At 31.5% G+C, this 23699-nt stretch overlaps 3 protein-coding genes across 6 annotated transcripts in view; 1 reads left to right on the top strand and 2 right to left on the bottom strand.

Annotated features, from left to right (window-relative positions):
- Positions 1-23699, top strand: part of LOC123269923 (follistatin-related protein 5-like) — a 240837-nt gene that overhangs the window by 153982 nt on the left and 63156 nt on the right. The gene's annotated exons all lie outside the window — the stretch shown is intronic.
- Positions 14638-15851, bottom strand: LOC123269960 (hemolymph lipopolysaccharide-binding protein-like). The gene is made up of 2 exons (XM_044735920.1): positions 15308-15851; positions 14638-15188 (listed from the first exon to the last, which is right to left on the bottom strand). Exons 1-2 carry the CDS (start codon positions 15731-15733, stop codon positions 14892-14894), a joined length of 723 nt encoding a protein of 240 aa, XP_044591855.1. The 5' UTR covers positions 15734-15851; the 3' UTR covers positions 14638-14891.
- Positions 16163-22754, bottom strand: LOC123269938. 2 transcript variants are annotated; one of them, XM_044735895.1, is made up of 3 exons: positions 22033-22754; positions 16666-17481; positions 16240-16571 (listed from the first exon to the last, which is right to left on the bottom strand). In XM_044735895.1, the coding sequence occupies exons 1-3, from the start codon at positions 22486-22488 to the stop codon at positions 16323-16325; spliced, it is 1521 nt and encodes a 506-aa protein (XP_044591830.1). In that variant the 5' UTR covers positions 22489-22754; the 3' UTR covers positions 16240-16322. The 2 variants fall into 2 exon arrangements, with proteins under 2 accessions (XP_044591822.1, XP_044591830.1); XM_044735887.1 differs by lacking the exon at positions 22033-22754 and having other exon boundaries at positions 16163-16571; positions 16666-18482.

The raw sequence follows: 23699 nt of genomic DNA, 5'->3' as shown, positions 1-23699 counted from the left end.
CACTAGTAGCTTCACTAAGAGCTTTACTAGAAGCTTCACTATTACTGGATGAAACACTTACTTTATCGAACTCGATTTGCGCAGAATGATCACATAAATCGTCGCATGAGTGAAGTCTGAAATAAATTTAAATTCTTAGGAACAAAAATACGTAAATTTTAAGTATAATTAATGATTTAAAAAATTACCTCAATCGTTTACGATTCATTGTAGAGTTACTGTTGAACGATACGTAATTCAAGTTTTTGGAACTTCTGTGTAATTTCTAACAGTTTTTGGTTTAAATTAAGTTTATCCACACAGTTTAAACAAGATACTTTTGTATACGCAGTTTTACGTGAGTTGCCAGTTATTTCTATTACTTTCTTGGTTATTTCAAGTCTTTCAGCACAATTCGAACAGTTCACTTTTTCGCGAGCAGCTTTAATCACCTCTAAATTTTTATGCAAATCAATAATTTTCCCAACAAATATCCCGATATCCTCAGGTGGAATGTCACCAAAATAACTTTCTATTAAATCGTCAAAGTCGTCCCAGTAAGGTGGCTGACTTCTGAGAAAGGCGCGTTCGATATCAGTCAATTTATCCATGGATTATACAACTGATTCAAATGATTGCAAGCAGAGGACTGAAATTTGGAGGCAAATAAGAATAGCTCCCCCACCAAAGATCCCCTCTCAACGACGACGCCAAAAACAGGTTTAAAATTGTCGGATGACGTAAAAACATGATGTAATCGAAAGAGGAGGGGTTAAAAAACGTTAAAATTCACGATGACGACGCTAAAAAACAAGTTCAAACTTGTTGGATGACGTAAAAACATGATGTAATCGAGAGAGGAGGGGCTAAAAAACGTTAAAATTCAAAAAACTCTTACCCTACATCGATAAAACAGAACATCATTCGGTATCAAACCGACTGTTAACAATACCCTGCAGTCGATAACATAGATCACCAGTTGACATCAAACTATCGACAAAAACTTACCTCAAATCGATAAATAAACTTCAATACTTACACCTCTATTTCATTCCACCATAGCGGCGTAAGTATCGAACTTTCTCGCATATACTTATACCACAAGTCATTTGAATATATACAAAATTCATCATCACATCAAATAAGTGCATATCACATCAACACCAAAGCTGATACACGGCAAAGGTATCAGCTCAACAGTCGATAAAAATCGATGATAATCCCCAACTGTAAAAATCGATCAACAAATCGATGCCAATCACCAACAGCCGGTAAAAAAGAACACAAAAAAATGACCTTCGATATCGCAGAAACACGAACAACAACCGTCGATAGGGCAGAAACCCAAATTTCGGTTCTGCAGAAATCTACTTTATCGAGGGGTCAAACCCTCCTTGCTTAGTTACTCCGAAAAAAGTGTTTTTTTGGAATTACTTCGAAATTCTTCGTTCGATCGATTTAAACTTAAAAATCCGTTATGAGGTTTCAAAAACTTCGTCGAATGCCGCCAACCGCGTAAAAATTGGTTCATTCATTCAAAAGTTATTGCGGTTATGAAAATTCATAAAATAGAGTTTTATCAAACTTCTATCAGACTTTTGAACTTGAAGAGCTCAAAAGCATAAAGAAGCTATCTCTTCGAGCTCGGAGAGCTTAAAACTACACAGAAATTGTACTTTTGAGCTCGAAGAGCTTAAAAACAAAATAAGTGAAATGTTGAGCGTTTAAGTATGGAGTTATCGGGAAGTTGCACGGATGGCCTTAAGGGTCAACCGTTTTCCTAATTTTTATTTTACAAATAATTTTTATTTGTAATATAAGTTCTATTATTATTTTATTTCTATTATAATACTATTCTTATTTGTCATATACAATTATTGTTGGCAATATAAATTCGTTCTGCCGCATTTATTTATTAAATTATCAATGCTAAATCGTAAAAAAAATTATTAAACAGACTGCCAAAAATTAGTTATGGTCTTAGATCGATCCTGTAGAGTTGTGAGAGGTAAATAACGTTTAGCTGTCAGAGCTCAACGATGTAGATTTGCAGGAGCCAAACGGTATTGTTACCATAAGAATACGTTAACCTACTGGAACTTTTTACAACTAACTAACTACTATAGAGTTCCTATAGTAAAATTTTTTTCTCCGTCTGGAATTATCTATATTTTCATACTTATGATATATTTGACCAATCTCGTTACGAATAGTTTGCTTACATGATATATTTTCATATTTTTCATCTAGATTATAAGAGTGGATTATTGTCTGCCACGTGAAAATCATGTTGCTGCCACAAGAATGTATCATGCGGCAGCCCCAATTTTTTTTTCCGTTTGCTCAAGATATTACTGCTACACGGAAAAAAATAATCGGTAGAGGCTACCGATTTTTTTTCGGTAGAGGCTACCGGTTTTTTCGGTAAAGGCTCCCGAAAAAAACGGTAGCATCTACCGAAAAATAATCGGTATCTGTTACTGATTTTTTTCGGTTGAGGGAACCGATTTTTTTTCGGTTGATGCTACCGTTTTTTTTTGGAGCCTTCATCGAAAAAATCGGCAGCCTCTACCGATTATTTTTTTCCGTGTAGCAGTAATATCTTGAGCAAATCTCTGGGTGAATAAGTCTCAGTCTATTGACAGAACAATGCCCCGGAGACTCGACACAAGGCCTCAAGAAATCAAGTAGAGGGTTGAAGTGATGCTAACAGTAAATAGTCGTTGAATGACCGGAATGCCTTAAGAACGCAAAGCTCAACAAAATGAAAGTGCCTGATACTGTGGGATAGGGAGTAAAAGAATCAGCGTGACAGTGAAACCGCATTAACTTCTCGCAAGAAACTTACTCGACTACCAGTCCACGGGTCAATTAAAGTTAATCGCTTGCGACACCAAGTACGAGTGCAGGTATCCCTTGGCAGCGTATCGGATCTCAATTTATCGTTTGATTTACTTCTATAAATTTAAAAATTTAAGGAACTTTTGATATTACGTTTTTAAAATGCAAAGTTTTAAAACTTGAAACTAATTTTTATTAATTAAATTCAAAAATTAAGTCGTGGATGAACGTTTTTTATTTTTATTACCAGATACCTGTTTAGTTTGTTTCTCGGAATTATTAAAATCCTCGTGACAAAAAATGTCAAAGATAATAATGTTTTTTTGTGTTATTATAATAAAAAAAATTTTAAAACAATGGAGCAAAAATAACAGCTTAACGTGAAGCGGTGTAAATTCTAATGTACATCGTTTGTACACAGTCGCATTTCTCATTAAAATATGTATTTACAACCGACCAATTACGATGGTAGCGGTGACGTTGCAACGCATAACTGACCGTTTAAATTTATCTTTTACCTTTTTTGTTCTCCGCTCTTGAAATACGGCCGATGTGTGTATACGTGTGCTGTTATTACGTTGGTTCAGTAGGAGCTTTGTTTTACTTTTTTTTGGATTTATGATTTTTCTAGTCAATACGCGATGTAGGTAGGAAGGTGGTACGCAGTGATGAAAGTCTACGTAGTCTAAAAAATAAATAAAGATTCAACAAAGTGTAAAAGTTTGATGACTTGCTGTTTGCTAATAAAAATTTTTTGAATTGAAAAAAAAAATAAATAATAATGATATCAGACTGCATTATGATGACACGATACCTGATATTTTTTATTCTGACTAAGCGAGAAAAAACATATGTACATAAAAAGATGTAAATAATAAATACAGCAAGCATTATATTCACGTCTAAGCTTTTTTAGTGTCAAATAAACGTTGATAGAAGCAGAGAAAAATAAAAATAAAAATAAAAGATATGTCTGTATAAATATATATAATGGACAAAAGCTTACAGAATGGTAATTCGTAGAGATGCTTTTAAGGCTTTGTGAGATCCCACCTTTTCTCAAGCTGATGAAACCTACGACCATTATCATTGTTATTATTATTTTTTTTTCTCTTTTACAACATAGTCTGACTTTATTAACTTCAACTCATGATCTCGTCTTTTAGGTATCATAAAAAAAATCCCGAATAATGTGATTGAGGTATTAACTTTTTTATTAAAGATTTATATTAATTCTCTGCTTCTTTTCTCTTGATATTTAATTAAAGTTTGTTGATATATTTTAAAACTCGGAAATAACAACTTCTTAAGATTTTTCGTCATTATTGAAACACTTATCCCGGCCCCTACTTCTATCTCTACTAAGAGCTCACATTCATGAAGATACCGAAGTTGAAAGCCTTTGAGATTTTGATAGCTGAGATGAGATTGAAGAGATTTAAATTTCTTGAAAAAATATTTGTACGATTTAATTTTAATATTTGATGCTCTGGAAAATCCGTTAGTTGAATTTTTATGGAGAAAAGTTGAGATTACATTTTATCTTTAAAGTAATAAAGTAGAATAAAAAATGAAACATCAATAAGTGCAAAAATTTTTGAATTTTCTTTGACTATAAATAAAATTTTCATAATTTTTCTTCAACTTACTCGCTGCTAACATCGAAAAAAATATTTTCTGTGAACTTCATTAAAATTTTACACCGTACTTTTAAGAATTTATTTTTTTCATGTTGAATTTAATGTGACTACAAGATAAATTCGCGGTATTTTACATAAAACACGTCTATATGTGTATATTTTTAAATATGTAAACTACCCAGGATAGTGAGAAATATAAGATACAATTAGCAAAAGCAACGAGAAAAACAAAAGTAATATAATATTAAGTTTACAAGTAAAGAAGACATTCATAATAAAGATGATGTTACAAGCGTCTGGGTAGAAACAAGAGTAGAGGAAGTGAATTGTAAATAGTTAATAGTGAATATAAAGTAGCGCAGTGGGGTCGTAGCCAATATTTCCTGGCAAAACTACTCAACTATACTTTGCTATTATCTATTATATACACATATACACACGGCAGATGAAGGCACTAATGTATGTATATACTTTAGATGCGCTCATTTTCCTACGTAGAACAATTTAACTCGACGATGTGGACGGACAAGTCTAATAGGCAAGGACGATTCAACTGCACGGAAAATTAGTGAAATTCCATTTTGGTAAAATGTCTGCTGCGAATAAGGCACACCGAGGGAGCTGGAAATGAGCGAGAGGGAACAAAACATTTCAGTGTAGACTTTTAGACTACTACACCCTATTCTATTTTAACTTTATCTCTGTCCACAGTGAGATTGAAGTGGATAAATTTTTAAATGTGTACTCTCTAAACATGAATTAGTGAAAATTCACTGGAATAAGTGAATATTCACTTTTTCTAACTGCCAATCGAACCACTTTGGTTTCAAAGTGGTTCGATTGGCACTTAAAATTAGTGAATATTCACTTATTCCAGTGAATTTTCACTAATTCATGTTTAGAGAATACTGGGACCGGGAGAGGCTAAATTAAATATAAACTTTTAAACTGGCACATTAATTTACATACGAATCCTCCAGGGGTTGAATATATCGGCAGGGCTCACGATAATCATTCTTAATCTACTCATCGCATCAGAGGGATGAAAATTCCTTGAATTCTTTATATATTGCTCGCGATAACGATAAGGAAATTGAATAAATCAAGTAAATATCCTCAAGTCTATATTTATATTCCTTTATTTGACATATATCATAATATTTATTACATAGATAGATCATTTGGCCAAAAACACTGATGTCATCTTTACGGAAAATTTAAATTAAAATAGAATACTGATTACTGTAAATGCAGTTTACTTAGCAGAATAAATCTTTATTTTTATATCTTCCTGGAAATAAGTGTCAACAGTTTCATCCTTTGTAGTGAAAAGTGTCCCAAATAAACAGAAAGTTGTGAATTTTCGCCAAACCTCGGTTAAAAATTTAGCATTGTATTCAAAGTGTACGGATGACACAAAACAAATGTTTGTACGGATTTGAAAATCAAACGAGGAAACAAGCTACAAAGACGAAAATTGTCCGGAAAAATTTAAGTCAAACAGAAGTTTATATAAATAGAGCCAACAAATGTCATTCAAAGTACTGCTGAAGCTGATATTCGAGGTGAAGCAAGGGATTGAAATAGAAGAATAATTTTAATTAAGATGTAAAATAGCGGAAATTCCGAAATATTCCTTTTTTATTTATAACTACCAGTCATCTTAAATACACAGTAAAAAAATTTTCGTAAAATTTAACATAAAATTTTGTGTAGATGATTTTTTTACACAAAATTTATGTTAATTCTACACATACTGTTTGTATTGATGAAATCAACATAATTCTGTGTTAAAAGTAACACAAAAATATGTTAAAACTTTCATTGGCTGATTCTCAGATTTCTACACACTTAAATGTTATCCATAACACAAATAAAGTGTTGATTGTAACTTTTTCTTTGTGTTACTCAGATCAGCTGTCAAATATGTGAGTTTTACTAATAATTTAAATATATATATATTTTGTGATTAAAAAAAATACATGAGCAATTGAAAATAATAAATTAAAGGAAAAATGCACATGTAGAAAATTAAAAAAACTGTAAGTTTATTTTCTAATAATTTATTAATTTCAATTATTTATTTTTTTGTCTAATTCAAAAAAATAAATGAAAATTAAGTTAGCCGACATCTGAAAATTTTCACAATTTTTTAATAAAAAAATTATTACAAAAAAATTATTACAAAAAAATTTCACTTGTAGAAAATTTGAAGAATTATTCGTGTAATTTTTTTTAAGTATTTTTTAACTTGTAAATAATTTGTCAAAAAAAATCAACATGTCTGCTAGATTCATAATCATAAAATTGATTATTTTTCTTATTTTATTTATTTCCTCATAATTTAAAATTTATTCTGTCTTCTAGATTCACACTAGAAAGGACATTAACCTTGTAATGAATTTTAAGGTTACAATTCTGTTATCGGATGTTTTAATACCCTCGCGGTTTTTGAAATACCGTAAATTTTCGGTATTAATGCGTTTACCATAAATTAACCGTTATAATTCTGAAATAATACGGTATTTCTGTGGTTATTTTGGCCAGTTTTTTTACTATAGTTATACAGCATTTCTACCGTACTTTTGCTGCAAAGTTCAGAAATAATACGATAAAATTACGGTAAAACTCTAGAACTTTTACCGCAAAAAATCTATCTATTAACTATAATATTACTATAATTTTACAATAATAAAATCGTATTTCTACGGTAAAAATACCAAAGATATACTGCAATTTTACCGCGTTTATACTGATATAATTAAAGATATAATGCTTTTTACCGTAATTTTTCTATTGTAATGCCGTAAATATTTTGAATTTATTTCGTAATTTTTTCGTAATAATTCGACAAAAAAACTGGCTAAAATAACTGAAGTATTACGGTAAAAATACAGCATTTATATCGTATAAATACCGAATCTTTACGGCATTTCCAAAACCGTGAGGGTATAAATTACCCTTTATTTACTTAGTTTTTAATTGCTATACACTACAATTGTATATTTATTAGCTGCATTTAAGTATTTTACGTAATGACACAAATCAAAATCCACCAAATTAAAATGACGTTGAGGCTATCACATTTACATGTCTATCTTGTGTGGCATACGTGACTATATATGAAGAATTCTTTAACATAAATTTTGTGTTGGTTGGCCAGTAACATTAAAAAAGTGTAGTTTTACTTTGAATTAACACTTGAGTGTGTTAAAAAATGGATGGATTGATCAATACAAACCGTTTGTGTAGAATTAACATAAATTTTATGTAAAAAAAACATCTACACAAAATTTTATGTTAAATTTTACGAAAATTTTTTTACTGTGTACATACTTAATATCAGACATTTTCCATTGTTTCTGAAATTGATATTCTATCAATTAATGACAATCTTAATTAATAGATCAAGTAATGCTTGCAGAGATCGCTTATTTTAAACGTATGACTCGTCGCTAATCTTGAAAATTTAATCATCTTTGTTCATTCTGTTCTTTAGTCTCTCAAATGTCATATTAGAGTGCTATTTCTATATCGACAGTTAATAATTGTAACTGCAGTTCGTCGATGATTTATACGTGTTTCAAGTATTTTAAGTCAGTTCTTACTGTCTTTCAATGAATTCATTTATCATGAGACAATATATTTTTGAACCAGGCCATTGATAGAAGAAAAGTTGTCTAAGCAAAGTAAAGTTTAGAATAGTAAAAATTAAAAGTTTATAGCTTCAATTTTCATATAAATTTTTTTGGGTGCAACAGCTTACAAGTTATCAAGATTAAAAGTTGGTTTTGGAATGAAAATTGAATTCAATATTGTCCTATCAATATATGAGGAATCTATATTATCTAAACAACGCAATTTTGCAAAATTGAAAACGAAATCATCACTTCGTTTGGTCATCGATCTCAATTTTTATCTCTATGAATAAAAAATAAAAAATAAAGATCAGAAAGTGTGAAATAAAAAAGTGAAATGAATTAAATTATTAACTATGTATATACGTTATATCTGATGTAACATGCAGAATGGAATAGTAGCAATAACAAGAAAAGCATGCAATGTTCCCGAACTAATCCCATTTACAAAGCGTCACGCGTCATTCTATCACTATCTGCAGCTTGTGATCGATTAATAGTCTGTGTGACACGGTGAGATTCGCACGTATCTCGCATTAATGAAATTTTTTGACGTTGTCCACGACACGGGTATAGATGTATATGTGTAGGCATGCATATAAAGAGAAAAGTGAAGAGGATAGGATAGATAAACGATTGATCAAAATCCCGACGTCAAATCTATCGGACGTGCATCATTCTACCAGCAATCCAGCAATATACCGATGAGAGCTATTTACACCATTTCTATGACCTCTCGTCATAGAATCATAGAAGCAAATTTCTAATATAACAGGAGCAGATCCACCACATGGTTACGTGTACACGATGTCCATAATCGATGTGTACCGTCTGTGCCTACTGTCCCTTGAATGCCTAATTTGGATGCCATCCCAATTAACCCCAGTACGTCCAAATTAACCGGTCTAATTGTCTCACACCTATTCATGCATGCACATATATGCGCATGTATATGTTTGTAAACACGATGTAATTATTTTGATGGTTATGATAAGCAAATTCAATTGGCAAAAAGTCATTCTATTTAGCTAAATATCATCTTGGCTTATTTTTATCATCTGTTATGTATTTAAGGTAGTACCTCCGCGACAGTCCAGATAAAAAATTTTGGCTCACTATCCATGTTATACGTATCGACAGAGCTAAGGTTAAGTTTTTTTAACGTTACTGTACTCGTCGACTACTATATTCTCTATACATATACACACACCCACTACGGTTTCAGTGACTAGCGGCTGTTTTTCGTACCCCCTCTCCTAAAAATAATCCTCTAAAAGTGAAATTTATTTTAATTAATCTCAAAAATTACACGGTAAATAATTTTCATTTTTTTTTAATTGTTCGAAATATCATATTCTTCAATCTACTAGTTTTTCAATAAAGTGGTGAAATTCCTTCGATGGAATAAATTAAAAATACTGTCATTTTCCCACGCTTCTCTTATGTTACATGTACAAAAATGTCATTTTCAATTGCAATTATCTGAAGTTAGGTACGGTAAATCGTCTTCAAATTTTAATAACAGTATATGTATTATGCATTTAATTTAATGACATATTCAAAGTTTCGAGGATTTCTTAAAATATTGCTTTCATAACCGTACTACCTTAATATAATTTAATTCAACATTAGAATTACTTAAATTTTTTTAAAGACATTCTAGAATTTAGGGAACAATAATATTAACTATCTTTTAACCAGTAAATTTTTTTTTCTGTAATTTCTATTTTGTAACTTTCCAAAACTACTCAAAAATTAGTTTAGATTTTTTTGAGGACATTTTAGAATGTATCTACATGTGTCTCGATCTTTATTCATGAGGGAGTAAACTATTAGACTTCAAAAAAATCATTTGTATAGAAATAAAAACTTATTAATTATTATTCGATTGAATAATAAAAAAAGAACAACAAAACAAAGCAACCGAACGATCTTTATGAATAATATTTTATTGGTAAAAAAAGCAAACGTTGAAAGGCAATAAATAAACCTCGGGAAAGCGACATTGACAAATGTATTTATTAAAATAAAAGTAAAAGAAAAATGAATTTATAAATAAAATAATTATAAATATTTGTTTTTAGTTTTAGTTGTTTCAGCATTTAAAAACATTTACGAAGGTTATTTATTAACTTTAGTATTTTATATTTACCATGGGATGTTAAAACGCACGTAACGGGTCAGGGTACGAAATTGATAGCCGCTCGCAGTACCGAGTAATTTAAAATGTAAATTACAAATGGCGCTGGGGATTGGAGTATGGAATAGAAGCCAGGAATAAAAAGAGACGCGAATAAAATGAAATAAAAAAAATATATAAAAAACGAGAGTGAAGCGACGCCCATGGGAACGGTCATTTTGTTCTTCTACAGAACTATGGGCTTAACCCCTGCGGTACATCTACACACTTGAGCATCCCGTGTGTGCCCACATACGAGATACTGTTCAATGTTCAATGTTTTGTGTTCTACCAGAGCACAGTTACCAAAAAGGGCGCCGATTAAAGTACATTGTATCAAGTAACCCCTGGTGCTTCTTTTTTACTCGTTCAAATTGTATGAGTGGCGCTTGTATTATTAACCAGCGATACCTTCACAATCTGATGTATACATCTACCCTCTCTACCTTTGTTTATTTTTGCTATCTGTTGTTTTTTGTTCATTTATACAATGTCGAAATATACTTCCCTTTTTCTCATTACACGGGTAGAAGGATTTGTTAATAATTAATAAGCCTTATTAGTGAATGATTTTTTAACATTAGATCATTTAATAAGTATTTATCAACAGTAATAAATTATTTATTAACTGCGATTTATTTACAGTTAATAAATATTTATTAATAGCTAATGAATCATTTATTTAAAAAAATTTATTAACTGCCAATAAATATATTTTTATCCCAAAAAAATATTTATTAAATGTTTCGTCATCTACAAAACTGAATCTAATTTATTCGCAGCTGCACTTCATAATTTGTTTCTCCTTCTTTATTTTTGATTTTAATAGATTGTAAATGATAAAGCTAACATGCACCTATTTAATTTTGTACTGCGCATCAAGAAACATTTTCTAAAAATCGTATGTAAAAGATGATAAATAAAAATAAAGTAAATTATTTAAAAAACATGAATTCATTAATAGTCAATAAATTCTTTTATCAGTGTAATTTTTTTAGCTGATCTATTTTTTACTTCAATTGTAACAGTTTATTTATTTTTTTATATGTAATTAGAATTTAAAAGCGCCTTGAAGTCAAAGTGATATTGAAAAAAAATGAAAGAAAAAAGAATGTAATGTAAAAGAAAAAGGTTTCTAGCTATAGCGCGATGACGCAGTACCCGGAGTGGACACTTGTGGCGCCAAAGCTTTACAATATTCTACAACACTATTATATAAAAGCTCATTCCTCCTTTCATTTCCATGTTATTTTCCCTAGTAGACGTTGGACGTAAATTTTTCCCTCTAAAATGTACCAGCAATACGTAACAGTCTTCAACGGTTTTACTGCCGACGCAATCGAGCAAACAGATGAGACGACGTTAAAGTAATAAGAGAAAGGTAAAATAAACAAAATAAAGTAGACACGACTGTGGAGACTTAAAAAAGCTATTACATTTTCTGCTCGGCGTCTTATCGTTACTAATTCCAAGATTTTTCTAACAAATCTTACTAAATTGCCTCATCTTATGTTTAATCAGTGGATTTGTCTCGTGTTGGAAATAAATTGTTTTGTCAATAGTAATCAAATAAATAAAAGTATAGAGAAGCATGATTAACATTTAAATAAATTCAATCAATCTATTTAATTATTTTTCAAGTAATTTTCAAAGTTAGTCACAATGTTTAAAAGCGATGAAATAATTTTGATTAACGATAATTTGAATGAAAGAATTGTTATTAACCAAATATTTGTACTAAATTATTTATTGTAGTGTTTATGAAAAATTTAAGCAACTATATAATCACTATGAAGGTAGATCTAGACATAAAATCATTAAGCTTTCTAAGATTACCAATCCAAGATATTATAACACTCCGTACTACATTGCAATAAAGTATTTTAATCTTTTGCTTGATGAATTAAACTAAGTAACAACGTAACCAGGAATAGGTTAAAGAAATGAGCTGTGCACCTACCAAGTCTTTCAAATTAATTACAAAAAATAATTTAATTTAACTATAAGAAATTAATGATAATATAAATGGATAATTATCTATTTTCTTTACTGACCTATATACAGATGAATTTTTTTATCTTTATAGGTAAATAAATTTATTAAAACTTTGTTTACTTTTTATGGGAAATAAAATAAATAAAATTAGCTTAAAGTACATTACCGCGTACTCAATAGTGTTAATTTAATTTAAAAAAGTGTAACGCGCTGCCGTCATGAAAAGGTAATAAATAGAGGATAACTTATAATAATAACTTTAATACTAACAAACTACATGAACAATGTATTTCAAATGAAATACATGTCAGAGTTTGTTAAGGCCTCGTGGGGTCGCGGCTACCCACTGTGGCTCGTAAACGAATCCACGTGACAGCGTGTACATTAATACGTACTATAACTATCTACATCTCCATATCTCTATGTATATTTTGTTAGCGCAGTATATAGTATATAGTGCTGGCCATTATTTTGTACTACCACCAGAAAAAAAGTATATTAACCACATGCACTTATTTACTTACCTTCTATTTGATTTTAATATGAGCTCATAAATATAAAGTATGATTAATAATTTTTATTTGTAATTCCTGCGTGCTCACAATACTTTATTGTGCTTTTATTAATTACTTATCGGTAATTAATGTAAAGATACAATTCAAATATTTATTGATATAAATTTGCATTATTGCGTTGATGTTTAATAAAATTAATTTTACATTAATAACAACAGTTTTGATTGAATTTTTAGTGATTTATTATCAATTATTGTCAGTTCAACTAGTCAGATGATTGATTTTTATTGTTAAAAAATTTGAGAATGATTTCATTATTCAAGAACATGAAAGATATAGTTAATAATAATAATAATAATAATAATAATAATAATAATAATAATAATAATAATAATTTTGCAGTGCAGTTTAATAAAATTGAGTGTAGCTGTGTAATGTATGGCTGAATATTTGTGCCTATATATATTGTAGCTTTACTAATATTGGTATTGCGACTAGTTCGACAAATATTACCTAACGGGATGCACGGTAAATATCGACGTAGACAAGATGAAAATGTCGAAGAGTGGAGGGAAAAAAAGAAGTCGGTGCTAAGGATGTCGGGCAAGGAATATATATTTATCTCTATACTGAAAGGAATGAAACAGACAAAGAGGTCCGACAGAAAGATGAGCAGAAGCGAGGGAGAAAAAATGAATGAGAATACTTGCGAGCATTTTGGTTAAGCCATTCACGATCGTTGAAGTTTCTCAGAATTTAGCAGTGCCGGTGTGTTGGTAATATTGCAGGAGCTCAACAAATATTACAGATGGTATTGACAGTAGTCGCTGGAGGAAATCCTATAGATGAATACTGATGATACGAAATCGTTCAACTTGGTTATCAAAATTTGCATGGATCGCGGACGTTTGAATATAAATAAATAAATGTAAATAAAATGTATTTATTTACTTCAAAAGTTACTGGGCATTGTGTATTAGCTACAAAGCATAAATATCAAACATTTTAAACTTTAAATTTTATTCAAGGTTATTTATTTTCATATAAACACTAAATAGTCACTGACTTTTTCGCTTCTTATAAAATAACTTTGTTTGAGAAGTCTTGATTTCTTTTGAGCTAAAATATGCTTGATATCAATTTAAAGTTTCAAATGAGTTTTTTTGAGATTGCTTTCAGAATTTTTAAAGATTGCTCTGTGTGTATTTCTTTTGAAAAAATAACAATAATGAGGGTAAGATGATTTTGCCTTTTTTTAGTTGAAAGTTTATTTGATTATTCGATCAAAAAAACTAGGGGGATTATATAAATGACTATGAAAAAGTATGGTGCAGAAACGAAGGAAAAGTTGAATATAAAAGTTAAATTGGTTAAAAAGTACAAATATGCAAATATTGTTGTAACAGTACTTAGTTGGAAACATCAAACAATAATTACGTAAAAATAAGTAGACAGAAGAGAAATTATAATTAACCTTTTTAGCTCTGGAGTATTTTGCAAAATTAAATTAACTTTCCATCACAAATTACGTCATTCATTTCTCGAAAAATCCAAAATTTGATAATTATTCATTCATACAGTTTTTGGTTAAAAATCCTGTTCAATGCATAATTATAAGGCTTTGACTCTCTAAATAATATTTTATTAGCTGATTAAACATAAGTACAAAAAATAATTACATTCAGAAATTGCGTTTTTTATGTGTTCAAAAATTTATATTTCAAGTAAAACATCACTTGTCAATTTAGTCCCATGAAGAGAATTCATAGATAACTTCGTAAATTTAAAGAGACTATTGTATACTTTATGAAAGCGATAAAAATAACAGAAAGCTTTCACATTTTTCTATTAAAAAGTTTATTTGATTATTCGACAAAATTCTTCAGCAAATTATATAAATCACTGTATAAAAAAAAGTACGGTAGCGATGAAAAGGAAATAGTTGCATAGAAAAAGTTAGATTGGCAAAAATAAAATAAAAATATAAAAATGTCGTTACGGTACATAAAGTAAACAAAACTAAATGATAATTGTATGAAAGTGTATAGCAGAGTACAGAAATACACACACAAAGTTAAAAGGTTGTGTGGAAAGTACAAAAGTTTTAATGGGCTATTCGGATTCCGGGTATTTCACAAAAGAAAGCAAACTGCGCATTACAACTGACGTCGTCCATTCCTCCTTCTTTCAATAAACTACCACAATTTTGTACACCACCACCATTATCTGGCTGTCCACCCCACCGGTCGCTCCATTTTGTATAGCCATTTTTATGTAGAGACTCGCCTAAAATAGTCACCCACTCCCCCTCTGAAAATAGGTCATGGATTCCAATTAAAGCTTGATCTTCATTCGTCACATTTCTGATTCCGACCGCACGTTTGAATAGGTCCAACAATACCTATTGTAAAACACAAATCAAAATTCACATATTCATCATCATTATCATTAGCAGCAGTGACATATAGCATGAACACATTTGCATGGTGATTAATTGCAAGTGCTAGGACTAGTACTTACCCGCTCCTCAGCGAGAGAATCAATAACAGCAAGATGTCCACCTTCTTCATTACATATCCGTCTTGCGTTGTTGAACGTAGCTCCTCGGGTGTGAAGTTTGTGTGCTCCGATTCCGGGTGTATACTGATAATCATCTCTCTTGTGTACATCATGAGTGTTGAGGTCACATGTGCAAGCCATCCCATGAATCACGACATTGCGTAACCCCTCGAGACCGTTTGAACTGGTACACATGGGAAAAACTAATTGCGGAATACCACGATGTTCCGACAAGTCATGACACGGTACTGCTGATTGTGAGGTTGAAGGTGTCATTTCCGTCGACTGAGAATTAACTTGTTCAACACTATCCACTTCTCTTATTACCCGATTATTTGGTACGCTTAGCACTATAGGTAGAAATACAAGATAAATTGGCTTTAACATTGCTCTAATAAAACTAATTACAAAATAATTAAAAAAAAATATATATAATATGTTATTTAACCGACGCACTGTGTACTCTCAGAACGGAAGACTGACGGAAACTAAAAATGAATTTAGTTTTTGCGGTGGATGAAGCTACTGGAGAAGAGAAGAAAAGAAGCCCGTGAACTACCCCCCATCACGAACATGAGTCACCGAAAGAACTTATGAATAGAAACTTGAGTCCCACGTGGGCTGAGAATAAGTAAAGCTGAAGGTCTTTTCGTCTAACAACAACGTCTCTGTTCTCTTGAGTTCTTTTCCCAGTACAGGCTACCTGACTTTTTGTGATACTATTCGCCTTTTTTATCATAAGGTTCATTTTTTTCTATACATTTTTTGTGGAACACTGGTATACAGTACCGGGCTGAAGATATTTATCTTTCGGAATAAACTTGCAGCAAAAAAATACGACAAACTTGAGCAGCCTGAGATAAAATGCTTAACACAGAATAGGAAAAAAATAATTATAAAATATGTGTCGGGAACCTTTTTTTTTCATATAGATATTTATTCAACACGAAGCTTATTGATATGTGAAAATATTATGTTACAGTGGAACTTTACAAATAAATGGATGATCAACAGTACATGATTCTCGGCTAACTAACTTATTTTTAGGGTTTATAATTGCACAATTATAAAATCTGTACTCATCTGGTTCCTTTTTTGACCATTTCAAATGTTTCATTTTTTCTACATCTGTGTTACTTACAGACACCCAGTCTTCCCTAAAATAGTTGTGAATTCCCAAAAATAGTTCTTCCCCAGATCCTTTTAGAAGATGATCAATACACCACTGAAAACAATTGAAATCATTAGTAACATTCATAATTTATCAAGTCTTGCGTAATCTTATGCATTCATTAAAATATATTGGTATAAATACAAACTTGAGTTTCTTGTGGAGATTCCATAAATGCTAAATGAGCGCCTTCTCTGAAGCATTGTTTTCTTGCTTCATTCCACGGCTTCTGTTCATCATGGAATTTAAACCATCCAACATTTTCAAGCAGAACGTAACCTTCACTCGGTGGCTTATCAATTGTTGGCAAACACTTGTACGTGTTTTCATTTCCAACTTTAACGTTGATCTGAGAGTCCAATTGACTTCTATAAGAAGCATCTGAAGTTTCATCTTCCCCATCACAACAACAGCCGCAACAGTCATTACTTCCATTATTAGAACTGTTACCATACATGTAGTTTTGCTGAAAAGGTAATCCAAAAGGAGGTAAACCGAAACTACCAGAATCATACATTTTTAATTTTTCGTACACAATTTTAAAGGCCAAATCGGCTGCCCAATTGCTGTTTCGCATGTCTTTAGGCAAACTATTAACAATGTGCTTCGAAATAACGTAGGCCAGTTTAGTTAAATTTTTATCTTCAGCTGGTGTGTCTCCATGCGCTGCAAAAGGATTTTTCCTTTTTATAATATGGTCATTATCATTATTTTCGGTTTCAGATGATTGATCATCATTTTGGTGCTTGTCGCAATTTTTCTTTCGAGTCAAACACTCTATCAAAAACTTTTCACGGAAGGATTTTTTTCCTTTCTTCCCATGATGCATCTCATGTCTAAGAGCAATAGGCTCTATGGTCGTTTCCGTATCTGGTTCCACATCAATTCTTCCAATGACGTCACTCTGGTCTTCTCTAGTGTCCAATAAACGAACGCCTACATCGTTTGAATCGCCTTGTTGAGTCTGAAGTTGAAATTTCGATGTGCCAACTTCTTCAATATTTTCTAATTGTCTATGAAAATTTTTATAACAAGGTCTATTGCAACATTTACAATGGGATTTTCTACAATTGGTAGTTTTACAACAGGATTTGTTACATGTAGGAGGACAATTGTTATGGCAGCATTTACAAGGTTTGTGTTTTTGTTTAATAGTTAAAATTATAGGAAATGAGGAATTATTTTTTGGCTTCAAGTCTTCGATTAAATTAACTAAAGTTATTTGGGTTCTTGGATTTTTTGGTTCGGTTAATGGTTCCCAAGGTTTGTCGTAAGGCATTAAGATACCATTGTATGCATGTTTTGGATGGATACCTACGGCTATGAAAGGTACTTTTGGTCGGCTTCGTCCCCCTATACGGGGTTCTCTAGGTCTCCATTTCGGAAATACTGTCGTTTGTTTTGTTGTGGTCAAACGTTTTTTAGTAGTTAAGGGTAACTTCTTTTGAGGTTTTTTAGTACTCTTAGGTTTGATTGTGGTCTTTTTAGGTTTCGTTGTCGTCTTTTTAATTTTGATTGTCGTCTTTCTAAGTTTCATTGTGGTCTTTCTAGGTTGAATTATCGTCTTTTTAAATTTGATTGTCGTCTTTTTAGGTTTGACGGTTGTCGTCTTAGGTTTGACTGTCGTCTTTTTAGATTTTATTGTTGTTTTTTTAGCTTTAATTGTAGTCTTTTTAGATTTGACTGTCATCTTTTTAGGTTTTACGGTTGTCGCCATAGGTTTGACTGTCGTCTTTTTAGATTTGATTGTTGTTTTTTTAGCTTCAATTGTAGTCTTTTTAGATTTGACTGTCGTCTTTTTAGGTTTTACGGTTGTCGTCTTAGGTTTGACTGTCGTCTTTTTAGATTTTTTTGTTGTTTTTTTAGGTTTAATTGTAGTCTTTTTAGATTTGACTGTCGTCTTTTTAGGTTTTACGGTTGTCGCCATAGGTTTGACTGTCGTCTTTTTAGATTTGATTGTTGTTTTTTTAGCTTCAATTGTAGTCTTTTTAGATTTGACTGTCGTCTTTTTAGATTTGATTGCTGTTTTTTTAGCTTTAATTGTAGTCTTTTTAGATTTGACTGTCGTCTTTTTAGGTTCTACGGTTGTCGCCATAGGTTTGTCTGTCGTCTTTTTAGATTTGATTGCTGTTTTTTTAGCTTTAATTGTAGTCTTTTTAGATTTGACTGTCGTATTTTTAGGTTCTACGGTTGTCGCCATAGGTTTGACTGTCGTCTTTTTAGATTTGATTGCTGTTTTTTTAGCTTTAATTGTAGTCTTTTTAGATTTGACTGTCGTCTTTTTAGGTTTTACGGTTGTCGCCATAGGTTTGACTGTCGTCTTTTTAGATTTGATTGTTGTTTTTTTAGCTTTAATTGTAGTCTTTTTAAATTTGACTGTCGTCTTTTTAGGTTTTACGGTTGTCGTCTTAGGTTTGATTGTCGTCTTTTTAGATTTGATTGTTGTCTTTTTAGCTTTAATTGTAGTCTTTTTAGATTTTACTGTCGTTTTTTTAGGTTTGACGGTTGTCGTCTTAGGTTTGACTGTCGTATTTTTAGATTTGATTGTTGTTTTTTTAGCTTTAATTGTAGTCTTTTGCTGGATCTTTTTTTTGCTGTTTTCATTTTTTTTAGGTTTTTTATAAAGCGTAGAACGCTTATTAGTTCCTGCAATACCCACTGTAGTATTTAGAATTTTTGTAGTGCTTTTTGTCAAGACTGTATGTTTAAGCAATTTTGTAGTCGATTTATGCCCTACTTTTTTATGTGTCTCATCTATCTTAGCCGTTTTAGGAATGATGGTTGAAGTCTTTAAGAATTTGGTGTGATTTTTCATTAGTTCTAAATTTTTGTTAGATTTTGTAGTATGTTTTTGTTTCGTTTTACTATGCGTAGTAAGTTTAGATGTTGTAGACATTACTTTTAGTGGTTTTGTAACTTTAAATTTATTCATAGACTTTCTAGTAGATGATTTGTGTGTTCGAAGAGAACCAGGTAATGTCGTAAGCTTTTCTGAGATGATACTCTTCGTTGATCTTGAATGATCATTGAGATTTTTGCTCTTATGATGTTTAGTTGTATGTGATTGTTTAATGTTCATATGATCAACTTTACGAGTTGTTTTTTTACCAATAGTTAGTAAGTACTTATAGAACTTTGTAGCATTGTTGTTCCCTAAGTGAGATTGAGTGACATTTTTAAGGATTTTATGTTGTGAAGATTTAGAGATATTAAAAGTATGTTTAGTTATTTTGAAAGGGTTCAAAGTAGTTTTACGATTAATTTCATCAGATCTAATGCGAGATGAAGATAATGTAGAAAGTTTTGTTACCCTCTTTTGACTCTCGGTACTCGACCTATCTATTTGTGGTTTATTTGTTAACATGTGTTTTGTAATGCGATGTTTGTTAGTTACTCGGTACCCTCTTTCACTATAACCCTTGGTAATTTTCTCGTTAATAACATATTCCGTTTTATTAAATACTTTAGTAACTGAATTATGGATTTTAGTCGGACCTTTTGTAACTAAAAGTCCATTTTCATATAATGCTTTAGTTGGTAAATATGTTTTGCTGGGTAAATTATTAGTAACTAAAGATTTATTTGTATATAACTTGTTTGTAAATGAATGACCTTTACTAAATGTATGTTTAGTACTTGAATGTCTGGTTTCATATGGTTCTTTAGTAAATGAATGTGTTTTTTTACTTGATTTTTCAGTAACTAAATTACCGATCACGTGTGGTTTTTTAGTGAATGAATATCCTTTTCCTTGTGATTTCTTAGTAACTAAGGGACCGTTTTCATACATTTTTTTAATGGATAAATAGTCATTTTTATGTGATTTTTTAGTAACCACATTTCCATAATTGAATGGTTCTTTAATGGATGAATTATATTTCTCAAGTGATTTCTTAGTTACTAAATGTTCATTTTCGAATAATTTTTTAGTAATGAAATGTTTTTTTCCGTGTGACTTTTTAGTAACTAAATTTTCATCATCAAATGACTCTTTAGTAAATGAATTTACTTTTCCCTTTGATTTTTTAGTAATTAAATTTCCATCGTCAAATGGTTTTTTAGTAAATGAATGATTTTTTCCATACGATTTTTTGGTGATTAAATAATTATCCTTGACTGATTTTTTAGTGAATGAATCTCCATAATGTAATTTGTAGATTGTTGAGTGCTTAACTTTATTTGGATTTTTGGTAACTAAATCCCTTCCCTTATGAGGATGTCTAGTTATCAAGTACTCAGTTTTATTTGAATTTTTATCAATTAAATTTTCTGATTTATGTGGTTTCTTTGTATTAACAAAACCGTTTTCATCTCGCTCCCAAATAGCTGAATGTCCCTTACTGTATGGTTTTTTACTAGCTACATGCTCTACTTCAGAAGAGTCTGTAATCGAAAATGGGTTATCTGTCATGAATTTTGCAAATACAGTGAAAAACGACTTGTCCGGAGTGAAAACCTTTTTTGTTTTATTAGAATGGTACCCTAAATAAGGAGTAGTACGTTTAAAATATTTATCATTCGGATCAAACATTTTTTTTTTATTTTGATCCCATCGGTTTCTAGTCGGTCTTGGTTTTCGTGTCTTACGTGACGTCGCTTTTTGAGTTGGAGGCGGTGGTGGTTCAGTTGTGGGTGGTGGAGTTGTCGGTGGTTCAGTTGTGGGTGGTTCAGTTGTGGGTGGTTCAGTTGTAGGTGGTTCAGTTGTGGGTGGTTCAGTTGTGGGTGGTTCAGTTGTGGGTGGTTCAGTTGTAGGTGGTTCAGTTGTGGGTGGTTCAGTTGTCGGTGGTTCAGTTGTGGGTGGTTCAGTTGTAGGTGGTTCAGTTGTGGGTGGTTCAGTTGTGGGTGGTTCAGTTGTGGGTGGTTTAGTTGTGGGTGGTTCAGTTGTGGGTGGTTTAGTTGTGGGTGGTTCAGTTGTGGGTGGTTCAGTTGTAGGTGGTTCAGTTGTAGGTGGTTCAGTTGTAGGTGGTTCAGTTGTGGGTGGTTCAGTTGTAGGTGGTTCAGTTGTGGGTGGTTCAGTTGTAGGTGGTTCAGTTGTGGGTGGTTCAGTTGTAGGTGGTTCAGTTGTGGGTGGTTCAGTTGTGGGTGGTTTAGTTGTGGGTGGTTCAGTTGTGGGTGGTTCAGTTGTAGGTGGTTTAGTTGTGGGTGGTTCAGTTGTAGGTGGTTCAGTTGTGGGTGGTTCAGTTGTAGGTGGTTCAGTTGTGGGTGGTTCAGTGGTAGGTGGTTCAGTTGTGGGTGGTTCAGTGGTAGGTGGCTCAGTTGTGGGTGGTTCAGTTGTTGGTGGTTCAGTTGTGGGTGGATGAGTTGATTTAGGTTTTGGTGGTGGAGGGGGAAGAGGAGATGGTGGTGAACGAGGACGTGGAGTTGGTCGTCGAGATTTAGGAAAGAAAAAGGGATGCCAAAGAGGTTTCCAAGGTTTCTGCCAAAATTTTTTGAAAGGTCTACTAATAAAATCAATTTTTTCAATGAAATGATGCTTAAACATTAAAGAACCAGCAAGTAAACAACGCCTGCTAACCTCATTTGTTATCCGCTGTTTTTCCCCTGAATGTAACTCCTGAGAATCTATCCCACCCCTCGGTTCCGTAGCATCTAGTTGATCTTGATTAATTGCTTCATCGGTACCTTCGACTTTTAAGTTATCTATTGGACTGTCATTGTTTCGTCGGTAAAAAATATTTTTTTCACCTGAGTCTAATTCTTCACGTCTGAGTGCCGCGTCAATTGCCGATCTTCGCGAATTAATCTGCTCATTTAACACCTTTTGGATTCTCTCATCAAAATCATCAATTTTGAGATCAATAGTTACCGATTTAGCATAAAAATCCGCCAATGGATTGTTTTCACTTCGGCGAGTATCCTCATTGTTATTATCCAGTGATTTTACTTCGTTGCCATCTCCGAGTGTAATTTTAATAGTCGTCGAAAAACAAATATTAACAAAAATTACATACAGAAATTGATGATTGTTCATCTTTTTTTAATAATTAAACAAATAAATAAAAAAAAGTATACTATTTTTAAGTTACACAAATTATTTTGTGAACTTTAACTTTATGAAGCATATCGAAAACTGACGCCTGCACATTCACATTTAGACTATACTATTTGACAGAAAATTAGTCAAAACCAAACCGAGCTATAACTATTAAATGGTTTGTATATATATCACTGCATTGATACGAGATATCATCAGTCATCGAACGTGTATGTGTATATGAATATGCATTTCATTCGCAACGATATTATGATTGTTGTTATCATTATTTTTATTATTATTATTATTATTATTATTGTTATCAATATATGTATACACATCCATGTATATTATTTATTTGTACGCATACTCAATTTAAACCGCGAAATCGATAATTTCGAGCATTGAACCGTTAATACAATAAAACAAGAAATAGCAGCATTACTGATTCATATATTTCGGAATACAATTCAATGCAGACATTAACGTGATAACAGAATACTCGTGTGTTTTACAATTAACAATATAAAATTTTAAAAAAATGTCGTAACTGCTATTTTATTATCGATACGCCGTTAATCATGACTAATTTTAAATCGTTGAATTCAACAGTCTCATTGCTAGTACATTTGAAAAATATTTATCGAAATAAAATAGCCGTAAAATCGTTAATTCGTCACAGACACACAAATCACAATAAAAGGATTTAATTTATTCGTAAAACATCCCAGTTGATTTAACCTGTTTAATTTACTTTTTATAAGTATTATTCACTTATAATCTTCCTGGAAATATAGTTAAAAAATACGAACGGATTATACTACAAGAGGAAAAGTTAAACCAACTTGACAATACCGTTTTGCCGTTGTTGATAAACTCATAAAATTGCATTATTCTAACCACGAGAAGAACTATTTTTGTCTCCGCTTCCTGTCTGGCGACTTACCAGCTAAATAAGATAAAAAAGAATTATAATTTAAAAGTGACATTTTTTTAAGCTTTTTAATAATAACAATAAAACAGAGATCCAAAACTTTATGAAACAATAAATTGCAAGCGTACCAATATTTAATTTCGGTAAACATCAGAAGGATCAACCTCTTAATTCCTTAAAAATGGCAAAAATTATATTAAACGTAGATCAGTATCTATAAAATTAATTGTCTTTAATAATTTTCTATACCATCAGAGACCCTCTTCATTGTAAA

This window comes from Cotesia glomerata, linkage group LG1 (genome assembly GCF_020080835.1).
Source record: "Cotesia glomerata isolate CgM1 linkage group LG1, MPM_Cglom_v2.3, whole genome shotgun sequence".
Lineage (NCBI taxonomy): Eukaryota > Metazoa > Arthropoda > Insecta > Hymenoptera > Braconidae > Cotesia > Cotesia glomerata.
Note: the sequence above shows the minus strand (reverse complement) of the source record. Positions and strands in the feature narration are given on the sequence as shown.